The sequence below is a fragment of the Marmota flaviventris genome, chromosome 16 (genome assembly GCF_047511675.1).
Source record: "Marmota flaviventris isolate mMarFla1 chromosome 16, mMarFla1.hap1, whole genome shotgun sequence".
Taxonomy (NCBI): domain Eukaryota; kingdom Metazoa; phylum Chordata; class Mammalia; order Rodentia; family Sciuridae; genus Marmota; species Marmota flaviventris.
Window position 1 is genome coordinate 18,268,195 of NC_092513.1, and position 14,805 is coordinate 18,282,999.

The window sequence follows — 14,805 nt, forward strand, 5'->3', positions numbered from 1 at the left end:
AATAAAGGCCCTGCATCGTGAACTAGGCAAATGGAGTCAAAATTGCAGACCATAAAAACAGACATTAGCTCTAGCCTTCCAAGGACACAAGTATATTCTACTCATTTATAAGGTAGAATTTTCTACTATTTCTAATATTTTATAAATATATACACAACCACTCAGATCTAACAAATTTTGGATTTGTTAAAAAAATACTTCTGTATATTTCTATTTTTCTCAAAATTGTGATTTCAATGAAGTGTAGCCTCAATTTTCTACTAACCCATTCAACATAAATGAGTAGTCCGTCCTCACTCAATAAAAGAAATCCCTTGGGATTCCAAGATGGCTGTCCAGAGGGAGGCAGCATTCTGTGTTGCTCCATGAGCTGGGATGAAAGTAGTGAGAATACTGCTTCTCTGCAAGCCATACTCCTGCTCCCACACAGGAATCACGGCCACCCTGCCCATTGAGGGCTCCAGGCCTCAGCTTCAGAGTAGGTCTCCCAACTACTCACCCAGGTAGGACTACTGGTACTGGAGTGGGACCATCAGCACCCACACAGAACTCTCGGCCATCCACCCAAGCAGAAATCACTGATGCTGCTCTCACTCAGGACACCCGGCAGTTTCCCACACGCAGGAACTCTAGCCGCCACTGCTGTGTGGACCCCCATCTACCAACGTGGGGTTCCCCAGTCATCACCATCTTGGGACTCTGCAGCAGCAGAGATATTCCCCTATGTGCTATAACCTGCCTGAAAACTTCACACAGGCTCTGAAGTCAGTAACAGCCACACACTGCACACCACAGAGCTCCTCTCTGAATTCACTGTCCAACACCATCACCTAGCTCCCCCACCTGACCCGACACCGCAATGCTGAAAGCAGAAGCCTTTATCACCATCTTCAATAGGGGTCAAATTCCAGTTTGGAATTCCAGTTGGCCAGGTACCCAGTTTCTAACTCCCCCCTCTCCCCAGCAGCCACTAACCAGGCACAGTGACAACCTGGTTACCTTAACCATCCTAAGGGCAGAGATACCAGCTAACAATAGATAACCCTACCTAATGGATGAAAAGGGAGGCAGGAAAGATACTGATCTTCAACCAAAACAATCCTGTTTCTTCCTTCAAGATTTTTTTCCATCTCCCTCTCTATTCTCCCGCCCTCACATCCTCAACATATGTGAAACCAAGTACTTTGCATAAATCAGGATTTTGAGGACTGGTACGTCTGAAGTTGTGTTGTACATTCTTTTTTCTTTTATTTTTTCCCACCAATTTCTACTATTTTAACATTGTTTATTTTTCTCAATATATATGTGTGTTTGTTTTATGTTCTCTACTGTCTTCCCACTTACTGGTCTACCCAAAATTACTTCCTCTCCGTTTGCCTGCTACTAATCTTCCTCTTTAGATTTGTCTTTCACACTTCTTATGATATAACAACTCTATATCCTCACCTCCTACCTCCTCAGCATATCATGCTACTCCTGAGCCCTGGTTTTTTTGTCCACCATCAGAAACTGTAAACCCTTTTACAAACCTACTGAGTATATTGTAGATAATAATTGAATTCACCATTTCTGTACATTGTGACCAAACTGTAAACCAAATTCAGGAAGCTTACAGGACGCTGAAGTTACAAAATCACAACAGATCCACTAAGGCACATTATAATGAAAATGCCTAACTTACCGAATAAGGAGAGAATATTAAAAGCCATAAGAGAAAGGAATCAGATTACATATAGGAGGAAACCAATTAGATTATTTGCAGAGTTTTCAACCCAGACCCTGAAAGCTAGAAGATCCTGGAACAATATATATCAAGCTCTGAAAGAAGATGGATGCTGGGTTAGGGCTATATCTCAGTGGCAAAGAGCTTGCGTAGCATGTGTGAGGCACTGGGTTCGATCCTTAGCACTACATAAAAATAAATAAAATAAAGGCAATTCTGTCCAACTACAACTACAAAAAAAAGAAAAAGAAAATGGATGCCAACCAAGAATCTTATATCCAGCAAAATTAAGCTTTAGATTTGATGATGAAATAAAAACCTTTCATGATAAAAAATAGTTTAAAGAATTTACAACTCGGAAACCTGCACTATAGAACATCCTCTGCAAAATATTCCATGAAGAGGAACTGAAAGACAACAATGAAAAACAGCAAAGGGAAAACTAATCAAAGGAGAAACCAAGTCAAGTTAAATACCAAAAATAAACAAAAATGGCTGGGAATACAAATCATGTCTCAATAATAACCCTGAATGTTAATGGCCTAAACTCACCAATCAAAAGACATAGACTGCAAGATTAAATTAAAGAAAAAAAGACCCAACAATATGCTGCCTCCAAGAGACTCATCTCATAAGAAAACATCCACATGTCATACTGCTAAAGGGACCTATTCATCAACAAGACATAACAATAAGTTTATATGCCCCAAACAATGGAGTGTATACGTTCATCAAACAAACTCTTCTCAAGTTCAAGAGTCAAATAGACCACAACACAATAATTCTGGGTAATTTTAACATACCTCTTTCACTACTGGATAGATTGTCCAAACAAAAGCTGAACAAAGAAACTACAGAACTCAATGATATAATCAATAACTTAGACTTATATATAGAATATTTAATCCTATATTAAATATATAGAATATTTAATATATTCTATATATTTAATATAGACATATATAGAATATTTAATCCTTCAAGAACGAATACACTTTCTTCTCAGCAGCACATGGATCGTTCTCTAAAATAGACCACACTTAGACATTGCTGGTGGGACTGCAAAATGGTGCTGCCAATACGGAAGGCAGTATGGAGATTCCTTGGAAAACTGGGAATGGAACCACCTTTTGACTCAGCTATCCCATTCCTCGGTCTATACCCAAAGGACTTAAAAAACAGCAAACTCAGGGACACATCCATATCAATGTTTATTGTAGCACAATTCATAATAGCTAAACTGTGGAACCAACCTAGATGCCCTTCAGTAGATGAGTGGATAAAGAAACTGGTATATTACTCAGCAATAAAAGAGAATAAAATCATGGCATTTGCAGGTTAATGGATAGAGTTGGAGGATATAATGCTAAGTGAAATTAGCCAATCCCCCCAAAAACAAATACCAAATGTTTTCTCTGATATAAGGAGGCTGATTCATAGCCGGGTTTGGAGGGGGAGCATGAGACGATTAGACAAACTCTAGATAGGGCAAAGGAGAAGGAGGGGAAGGGAGGGGGTAAGGGGGTAAAAAAGATGGTGGAATGAAATGGTCATCATTACCCTAAGTACATGTATGAAGACACAAATGGTGTGAATATAGTTTGTATACAACCAGAAATATGAAAAATTGTGCTCTATATGTATAATATAAATTGTAATGTATTTTGCTGTCTATATAATAAATTAGAATAAAAAATTTTTTAAATCCCTTATATGAGATTTTACCTGTGATCACTTACATGCAAAGGGGGCATAGGCACATGCGACAAGGTCAAAAAAATGGCAGGTGGGAGACCTGAGTGACAGTCTTAGCTCTTAGGGTACAAGTCACAAAATCTTGCTGTACCTTCTTTTTACCTCATATAGCATACTGAGGGTGTGGATCACATGTGGTGAAAGGAGATTTGCATCTCTAAAATTCTATGGCTTTACTAAAATTTTAATGCATGCAAATCACTTGCCAGATGTTCTCAATAAATAAGAATGAACATCTACTACAGGGCCCAATCACTCAAGGAGTTTATTGGTATTCAAATAAGGTTCCTATTTTTATTTTTTAAAGAGAGAGAGAGAGAGAGAGAGAGAGAGAGAGAGAGAAGGAGAGAGAGAGAGAGAAAGAGAATTTTTTAATATTTATTTTTTTAGTTTTCGGTGGACACAACATCTTTATTTTATTTTTATGTGGTGCTGAGGATCGAACCCAGCGCCACTCGCATGCCAGGCGAGCGCGTTACCACTTGAGCCACATCCCCAGCCCCAAGTTTCCTAATTTTTAGAAGACACAAAATCCTTGATGAAGACAATTTCATTAAATATGTTCAGTTCTGAAAGTACACCGAAATTCTGACTTGACCAATTTTATAGCCTTTTAAAAAGCTGTTTTAATTCTGGGGGAGGTGTTAAGACGTTTGAATGCAGGACAGTTTAGGGCTAGCGGCATTGGTATTTGGAGTCCACTGGACCTGGATTTGGACCCTGCATTTTTCAGTGACTACAGTGTTACTGTGGACAAGAGATGGCTTCTCTCTCAGCCATCTTCATTATTTTTCTCATGTGCAAAATTGGGGTAACCACGCCTATTTTCTTGAGCTTCTGTGTAACTAGCTGAGTATGTTTGCGACTTGTACAACACACAAAGACATGGGTAGCAAGGGTTCAGTACAAGGACTGCCCAATCCCTTGAATGGATAGGTACTGTTGTAAGTGCTAAAAGAAAAGAAAAACTCCCTGTGAGAATCTGCTTCTAAAACAAAGGCTCACACCAATCCTTCCTCTGACCCTAATTCTATCAAAGATAACTGGGAAGGAGATTGTTAGTTTTAGATGGAAGCATCCTAGTTTAAGTTTGGCAAGGAATTAATGAATCAAATTAGTGGAAAACAATACTCTTCCCTTGCCATCTGTTTAAGGAGCCACTCATCAGCTTTGGGCATGCCTGTGCTTTCCTACCTCGGTATTCTTTTTCATCCTTCTTCTCCTCCCTCAGTCATAATCATTCAAATGAAAATTCAAATGGAACTCCTCATTGCATACCTTCTGGAACCCAGCTAATATTCTTCCCACCAGGCCCTGGATGTCCATCCTTCACTCACCTCTCATTGTGTCACGGTTATCTCTGGAAAGATCTTATCTCTCCTGCATCTTAGAGACAGGATCTTTGATTCTACTTTATAACTACAAATACCTAACATTGTCCCTTTCACATATTAGTTATGCAAAAAAGTTATTAGTTATGCTTGCTTAATTAATAATCAGTCTATATTCTGGTAAAATAGCTAAAAACATTAGAAAACAATGGTTGATGTTGTGATTTTAGGTGTAAAAATTTAAGTTGGGATGTTTTTACAAGGCAGAGGCAGAAAGGAACCCTGCTGTGTTACATGTTCTCCAGAATGGGGGCTGGGTTACAGTCCCTCTGCCAAACCCATCCTCATAAACTCACAAGAATGGGAATGAGGAAGGAAACAGTTCCTATTTTATTCTCTTTCCATAAACATGAACTAACATTTAAAAGCAGCAGCCTACCACAGAAGCTTTTTTATACAGCAAGCTTAACATCACAGACAGAAGCAAGGCAGCTGAGTGTGGGTATTGTGTACACAGTAAATCAGGCACAAAAAGGGGCAACGCAGCAGGCCACCAGGAGGGCAAGATGCACACTTAGCCCCCGTGTATATGCTGCTCCATTTCTCCCCATCTCAGTCCTCCGCAGCTGGTACCGAGTGTGTCATGGAAGTAACAGGCCATTTTCAATCTAAATCTTGTTATAGATTAATAAGCAAACATTTTCTTGCTTATTATGCAATTTATCATGATGAAAATTACATTGGACTCCTCAAGGCTACATGCTGATACATTCATTTATTCAGAGCTGTGTATAGAAAGTCATACTAATCTTCGTGACAGGAAGGATGTAATAGCAAGATTTAAATTACCACTGAAAGCTACAGCATTTGTGTCTGTAGGCACATACATGCAGATAGAATGTAAGTGTATCTTTATTTTAATGATATAGCTTAATTTAAAATTAATTGAAAATGAAATAAAATTGTAAATACTAAAATTAAGAGAAAAACCTCTCACTGCTCCTTCCAGGTAACAAAATAATGAACATACTGTTGAAACTGTGTTTAGCTCAGATTTGAAAATAAGCTATGCAAGGCTAAGGGAAATTCTAGACAATCAGAATATGCCAAAGGCTTCTCGGGATAAACTGGGAGAGTGGTGGTAGCTGGGGCCCGTACTGTGGTCTCCCCAGAGGGTATGTGTAGCAATGATGCCAGACGGAGACCAAAAGTTGTAGATATGTTCCAGAGCTTTGCACAAAGGCCAGATACCTTGTGCTATTAGCATAAACTTATGGATTCACATTCCCTTCCATTCTCTAAAGTCTACTGCAAATCATCTAGACTCCTATATCCAGAAACTACACTGTCAACCATGCTTCCAAATTGCTCATTCCAGAAATGGGTTCAACAGCTACTGAGCTGTTGAACACTGGGTTCATACCACAACCTCACTACTTATACTATCACCATACCATAGCAACCATTTAATTTCTCAAGATGTGCTAACTACACTTCTAAGCATTTGTAAATATAAACTCATCTAGCATCAACCTTACAAAACAGGTACTTTAACTAGCTCCATCTAAAGTGAAAATTAAGAAGCCTGGCAGTATGATAGAAGGTAAAGAGGGAAGGCAGCTGCTTAGGTTTGAAATGAATATTTTCCTCCTACCACTCAATCTTGGAACACTGGGCAGGGAATGCCCCCTCTCAGAGTGGCTAGCCTTCAGTTGCTTATCTGGTCTCCACTCTCTGAGCTTAAAGCAGTCAGCAGAAAAACTATAGGTCCAAAGCATGTTGGAACCTAAGAGAACTGGGGGGCAGGGAATGGTAACCATGAAGAAAAGAACAGATTACTCTAGTTTTTTAAAAAGATTAATGATGACAATAATAAAATGTCATTCACTGAGAAAATCAAAGAGGTAGTAACATTTTCATGAAGGAAGGCACGATGGGGCAGTTCAAGAATTCCTACACTTTATACCCACTAGGTGACTACACTTTAAAGAAAAACATGTGTTGGTGAGGATGAGGAAAAATGGAACTCTTGTACAATGCTGGTGGGAATGGCAATGTTGTAACTACTGTGAAAAACGGGTTGTTGGCTGTTCAAACAGTTAAACATGGAATTACCATATATCCCAGTATTATGGTTCGGATCTGGAATGTCCCAAAAAGCTCACATGTTGAAAGCATGATTCCCATCGCAGCAAGGTTCGGAAGCAGGACTTTTAGTTAACGTTTAGATCATGAGGACAGTAACCTCATCAGTGGATTTGCCCACTGATGGCTGAATGGATTACTGGAAGGTTGGCCTAGTTGGAGGAACTAGATCACTGGGGGCACGCCCTAGAAGGGTTTATCTCCCTGCATCTTCTGCTTCCTGGCTGCCATGACCTGAGCAGCTTTCCTCTGTTCCTCCTGTATGCCGTAATGTTTCTGCCTTGGAACTGGCTGCGATGGACTGACACCTCTGAAACCACAAGCCAAAATAAAACATTTCCTCCTCTAAGTTGTTTTTACCAGGCGTTTCAGTCACAGCAACGAGAAGCTGACTAACACCACAGTGATTCCACTCCGGCAAATGAAAACAGGTGTTCAGAGGAATTCTTGGATGTAAATGTTCACAACAACTCTATTCACAGTAGCCAAAAGGTAAAAATAAGCCACATGTCCATGCACAAACAAACATTAGGTGGTATACCCACAGATGGAATGTTGTTCACTTATGAAAAGAAATGAGGTAATGATACATGCTACAACATGGATGGACTCTAAACACTGTGCTAGTGAAAGAAGTCAGTCACAAAAGACCATAGGTTGCATTTATGTGAAATATCTAGAATAGACTAATTTATAGAAAGCAGGTTAGTGATTACCATGGGCTGGTGGGAGGCGGAATGGGAAAAAATTGCTTAATGAGCATGGGTGTCTATTTGGGGTGACAACTAATGGGGAACAGTCTAGACCATGGTTATGTAATTGATGGTAAATTTCAAGTTGTGTATAATACACATACACACACAACCAAAAACCAACAAAAACAAAAGAAAGAGGGAGGGGGAAAAAAAAAACTCTTCCAGGCATCAGGAGGCTGAGTTCTCCAGTCCACACTAATCTCCCTCTATCTCCACCAGCACCTGCACCTTCACCCCGTCACTCCTAGAACACCAGCTGCGTTCCCACTCGTGTTGGCAACTTGCTGCACTCATTTCTCCCTTTCACTATGTGATCATTGTTTTCCTGGATCACTGCAACCTCTTTATGACTAATCTTTTACTGTGCGCAAACGATAAAGCTGATTTTAAAGTTAACACGAGTGTGGAGGACTAATTCTTCAAACTGTTTGGCTATGTCTGAGTAATGCATTTCAGATCTTATAAACAATGTCTTTATGCTGTTGTTAGCTCGGAATGTCTCCAGGTAAAATAAACAAAGTTTAATCAGTCACTGACTCAGGGCTGAATCTCAGTTGTATTAACATTACAGAAACGTGCTTCTTTTTATTTACCAATACCCCAAATTGCTTATATTCAGATAATGTCTATGAAACACATATAATTTATGAAGGATAATTGATGACCTCCACAAAAAATCCCCCCAAATAACAACAAATTAAATTCACTGGAATTCAGCACATACTTGGCAAGTTGTTTCTCTGCATCAGCACAGAGTTCCAGAAGCCCCATCAGAACAGCAGATACATCCATGTAAGGCTCCCACACTGTGAATCCTCGCCCAATCAGGTCAATGGCTGTTCGACGGATAGTGCTGTGTGGAGGAAGTTTGGGGCTCGGTGGCTGAAGCAGAAGAAATGTCAGAGCCTTACCTAAAATCACAAAATAAAATGCAGAGCTGTAAAGTAATTACACTTTTGTGATGTTTTCTTTGAAGCATACTTTCAAAATATAAACCATTTTATTTTTACCAAAACAGTTGTAAACAATAAAATTATAAAAGATTTTGAATTTAAGAGTTTGTTCAGTCATATACTATCAAGAGAAAATATTAAGACTTCAATATTTTATACAAAATATTAAAGTATTTAATGACATAATAATTATATGTAAATATGCATATATAACTTCTAAATATTGTGAGTGATCTTAAATTCCAAACAGCGTTTCTTCCTACTCAGCATTCTACAAAATGGAGATGGTTTCAAATAAGATAATATGATATTTCTTAACTTCCTGTTGTATCTACTGCAGTTCATTTGTAAACTGCTTCCCATGGATAACACCTCTCCTCTCATTATAGGCAATGAGGGGACAGGACGGAGAAGGTAGGGCGTGAAGCTCAAAATGCTTCCCTCCCCGGAATGGGTTCCTCCACTTTCTCTTGCTGAGTACCAATACATGACGATGATATTAGCAAATGGTAAGTTCTTCATATAAGTTTACTAGATAAATTTTAAAACAGCACAATCGCAAAACTGTTCTAAATCTGATGAAATGACCTACATTTGGGGGAGAGGTACCAGGGATTAAACCCAGGGGTTCTTAACCACTGAGCCACATCCTTAGCTCCCCAACCCCCTCCCCTTTTTTTTTCATGTTATTTAGAGACAGGGTCTCACTGAGTTGCTTAGGGCCTCTCTGAATTGCTGAAGCTGACTGTGAACTCATGATTCTCCTGCCTCAGCCTCCCAGGCCACTGGGATACAGGCATGCGTCACTGCACCCGGTCCTAGATTTTAATTGTATATTTTATGTTGAAGATTATGCTGACAGTTGATATTCAAAAAAGAAAAAAAAAAACACACTAGGGATTATGAAAAACAAACTGTAATTTAGAAGAGCTCTTTTTGTTTGTATTTTGAGGGAAAGAGAGAAAACTTCATGAATCAGGGAACAATATAGCATAGTGAATAAGGGGAGCAGGGGCTTCCAACTGAAGATGGAGATGGCCAGGTACATGAATGGAGGATCCCTGTAGGGCCTGGCTTAGGAGGCTACTCACAGAGCCACAGTTTCCTTTTCTACAAAATGCTGATAACATAGGGGAGCTGACATGAAGATTCTGAGTGTGAAGTGAACTGATGGCCGTGGAGTGCACGGCACCTGGTGAGTGCTCAAAATACGGCAGGCAGCACTCATCATCAATAACACCTTGAACCTGTATGTCTTCCAAAATAAGAACATGGCATATAAACTTTAATTTGCCAAACAAATAATAGCATTTAATCACATTTACCTTAGAGTCAACAGGTAAGTGAGAAGGGTGAAGGAGAGGTGAAGAGAAGGGAAGGGTACTGTAAGGCCAAGAATCTACAGAGACATTGTGTCAATTGGTGGTTTTGAATTTCTTCTCATAGAACCCTTGAAGAATATACTGAAGCCATCAGCCCTTTTCCCAGGAAACTACATACATAAATACACATCCACCAAATTCTGCAAAAAATTTCAAGGAGTCCACAACCTTGGGTTAAAAACTCGGGTACATATAAAATGTCTCTTTGAGGAAATATCCCCAAATTCATACTTCATATGTGTCTGTATAAATTTTACGCTCATTTTTAACCATGTTAATGTCATATGAAAGCCTCCTGTTTTGCTTTTGGATAAAAAGAATTAATGAACTCCTTTTTAAAACAGTGACCACTGTTCTCACTTTTCTGCCTGCTCTTGTATGCGCCTCACCTTTTGATATTTTAAAACATGAGCATTTCTGTGCATTTCCCTTTTCCTCAGTAAGCCTGTCACCTCCATAAGACTAGGACCTGTGTTTCACGTAACTCTGTATCTCTAAACCCCAAAACGCTGTGTTTTGCATTCACTGTGGGCCTAAAACAGAAAACGGATCTGCCTGTCCTAACACGTACATTCCTAATGTGGCTCCCGGCTCCAGTGCCAGAATATTACAAAATGTCAAGAAATGTACCACTTTCCTGTTTATTTCCAGGAAGTTGTAAGAGCAACAGAGAAACCCCAAGTGCTGCTCTCTGCAGACATCCTGAAGCACCAGCAGCAATGGCTTCCAATCTAAGCACTAGGGCTCCCTGGAGGAGTATTCTTAGTAAGTAATATGGCAAAGGGGAAGGAAGGTTTCCTGAGTACAATGTTTTATAGCCTTTCAATCATCATTTTCCTTCACTGCACTCTACCATCTCAGTATTCATTACAGGTAGGAACATTCTGGCAATGCTAGGGACCTTGCTGGCTTCTAAGGGCCTCTGTGATAGGAACTCTGGAGGCAGCTTCCTCACCACTCTGACATTTTTTTTCCCTGAGAGCCAAAATAAACAGTAAGTGGCTGAATTCTTGGTGTTTTTCATCACTGTTCTAAGGAAATAGGAAGGACGGCCTAGGAGATGTGATCACTGGCCCTCCGATGAAATGACAGAAAACAGGAATTCAGCAAGTGTCCTCCAGAAGACCCCTGGCCCTGCAGTGGCCCACCAGGTTGCCTTGCTGCTCCCCTACACAGTGTGACCCACGACGAGTGGTGAGGATCGCAGCACAGCAGGAAATACAGGGTCTCTGAAGCACTGCTGCCCTTCCTTAAATCATTTTCTATTCCTCTCAATGATCTCATAAGTAAAATTCTCCTACGGCATCTCTCCTTCCGAAGTTCAAATTATAGTCTCCAGATAACATAAAGCAAAGATTCCGACCACTTTGGCAGGGCAGTTTTCACAGCTCTTATAGGACATGTGGAGGGCATCAAAGGAGAAGAGAGAAAAATGGTCAATTTCACACACATTTTACATCTAAAAAAGTATGCTTTTTTCTAACAAGCTCTTTTAGAATTATGAAAACACACAAGTGATAAAATTCCACATTTGTCTCTGATATCTTACTGTTATATAAATTAAGAAGTTACAAAGGATTTTTGAGTTAGACCCTTTGCTTTGTTAGCCATATTAATTTGCAGCATGCTTATGACTATGGCTGCAGCAATAACAATGATATTCTGAAGAAACAACTGAGAATGCCTGATTTCACACTTCATCAGATATTCCTTCTGCTGATACTATGGAACTACTCCTTAAAATATTGTTGTATGAAAACAAGAAGGGATAGATATTCTTTTCTCAACTTACTTTGTACTCTCTCATTTAGGATTTTCTAGCTTAAACTGCATCTCTGCAAATACAGACCAAAGTGATGTAAAATAAAGATAATGATGGTACCCTATCCTAATAGATAGTATCCTACCTCTTGATAGAAAAAGTCTCATGACAGAATTTTATGATTTAAAAAATTTAAATTTTTTTTAAACCTTTGCCACCCAGTAAAGGTTTTGTGTATGTGTGTGTGATTTGTACTGGGGATTGAACTCATGTCTTCACTTTTGCTAAGCACATGCTCTATCACTGAGCTGAACCCCGATTCCCAGAAGTTGTCTATGTTAACTTGTATAAGATGGATTCTAATTTTGTGCAAAAGTACATATTTACTTATTTTATGTAAATTCTCCACTGTTCCATAGCATCTCCTTGAATAATAAGTAAGGTAGAAAATGATGTTACCATCTACCATCATGAGTAAGCTCTTCCTAAAAGGATCTCCAATGACAGCATCAAAACATTCAGGTGACTGGCCTGACATTCATTCAAGACTTTCCACAATTTGGTCCCAACCCATCCATCCATCCATCACCTAATAGTTATTTATTGGATATTATTATACTATACTAAGTGCTTGAGAAACATAAAAGAGTAATACTAAGTTTCTTTCCTTAAAGAAATTAATTCTCTTTCAAGAGACAGGTGAGTTAACAGTTTGAATATATTATAAACAATATTATAATGTTTATAAGCACAAATTATTAACACAGACCTGAACAGAAGCATTTAACTCCATCTTTAGGGGTACAAAAAAGGCTTCTAGGAGAGGTGACCTCCATGCCCAAACTTGAAGAACTATTAGGAATTAGCCAAATACAGGGGAGATCAGAAGAGAAATATTCTAGGCAGAGGGAATAGCATGTGGAAAAATAGGAAATGGGAGAGAATGTGGCAAGATCAAAAGACTACACATAGTTCAACATGGCTGAAAACTGTATATGGGGATTGGAAGTAAAGGGTAAGGGGGATTAAGTATAGCAGTAGATATAAGGCAAAAAGTTCTTAGAGCCATGCTAAGGAGTTTGTTTATTGTAGTAACAACAGGAAACAATTGGAAAATGTTAAGCAAAGAGATGATTTTCATCATAGATCAACACTTGAGTTGTTGTGATTGGAACGACCTAGTTTCTTTTCAATTCTGATCTCATCCCTGGCCAAATGAGATTATTAATTAATTAATAACAGAATTTCTGAATTAAAAAGGACTGTAGAAATATCTGGTGTGTTTCTATGTTTTAGAAGAGACAGCTGAGAACCACAGGATGCAAATGGTTAGCTATAGCCCAAATAAGGAGTCCAGCTTCTGTGGCCCAGACCATGTGTAATGACAAGAATGCATCTCTGAACGCTCATGCGTCAGGGAGTCATGCTGAATTCATGGTACTTACTCAACCACAGATTCGGAACTGCATCCTCTCCAACCTATCTCACGTCTGTCTGCTCCTCCTTCTGAATTAATTTTTGCTTCAGTAACCAGTATCTCCCCAAAACAGATTAAATCAATTATAGGTTTTTATCTTTTCTCACACAAAGAGGTTTTTTTCATTGGTTCAACAGCTAAAGACAATCATATCAGGGCCCCTTTATTGTCTTGGTTCTAACTTAGTTGCATTATGGGCACAAAATGACTAATTCTTCATCCAGCCCAGTACCATTTCACAGGCAGGAAGAAGAAGAATGGTGAAGGAATAAAGGACATGTAATAGTTAAGTATTTTTTGCTTTGAAGTCTGATTACTCTTCATGGGTCATAATTATAGAATATTTCCTTAGTTTCAAGGAATGAGTTCATTAGTAGTTCATTATAGTTCATTAGTGAATATATTTTTTGTCATTTTTAACAAAACTGAGATTTTTGTTCATGTGGAAGGGCAGAATCATGTATAAGTGTTGGCAGTTTCTGAATTTCTGCCAGATCTTCTCCGTTTATGTTAGAATAAAACCTCTGCTTTTTGCTTTGCTTTCTTTCTCTCTGTGTGTATGTGTGTATGTGTGTTTGTTTGTTTGTTTGTTTGCTAGGGGTTGAACCCAGGGCCTTGCACATGCTAAATGCTACAACCCTAGCCCTATCACTTTAAGATAGCAACTAAAGTCCAAACTTTTAACAAACAATAATATACTATCTTTGATATTTATTCTATTGTTTAATGCTAATTTTATTTATTTACCTTTTCACTCTGTTAAATAGTTAAATTCCTTGGGAACATGAAACTTTAAGAACATGCTTTTCTGTTTAGCCTAAGATTTAATACACAGCTTTATAGTCCCTAAGTTTTGACAAACACTGAAAATTCCTTTATATGGTATGTGCCTAGCACAGTGAGAAAAATTATCCACAGATCAGAAATTTCCAAGACTCTCCTAAAACCCGTTCTGGCCTATGGCAAAGTTTCCATGGTTCCATGCAGACATGAGAAAGATGCAAACAATGTGGTAAATCTTTTTCATAAAAGTGTATTTATTCAATTTAAAGGAGTGCTTATTCTGAGGTTATAGTCTTTCTTAATCCTTTTTTTGGTGAGATTATGTTATTAATCTTTTGGTAAATAAAAGGGTTTTTGAATAAATTATGTACATGATATTTTCTAATGTTCGTATCAAGCAAAATAAAAAATAGAAATACTACTAAATACCCTCACATTTTATTTTTGGAAATTTTACTGGTCCATAATATCTACCTATGAATCACTGCTCTTTGTAATAAATTTACTTTCCTGGGGGAAAAAAAGTATCTTATCTCATTCTAAGAGTCACAGTTAGTAAGTCCTATTACTTACTGGTTGGTCACTGGATCTTGACTTCAAATGCCAAGGGGCTCCTAATTCAACTTATTAAAGGATGTGTTTCAGCATTATTCAGGTCAATCTGGGGCCATATTCAAAGCTAAGTTATCAACTTATTGTCCTTTCTACCCATGAGATAGGTGAGCAGTACAGATACTGT

At 38.6% G+C, this 14,805-nt stretch overlaps 1 protein-coding gene across 2 annotated transcripts in view; it reads right to left on the reverse strand.

Moving 5' to 3' along the window:
- Positions 1-14,805, reverse strand: part of Wdr7 (WD repeat domain 7) — a 326,007-nt gene that overhangs the window by 89,858 nt on the left and 221,344 nt on the right. For both annotated transcript variants that reach the window (XM_027949032.2, XM_071602717.1), the window contains one exon: positions 8,434-8,620. In XM_027949032.2, the coding sequence (XP_027804833.2) occupies positions 8,434-8,620 (187 nt within the window). The remainder of the gene's footprint in view (positions 1-8,433; positions 8,621-14,805) is intronic.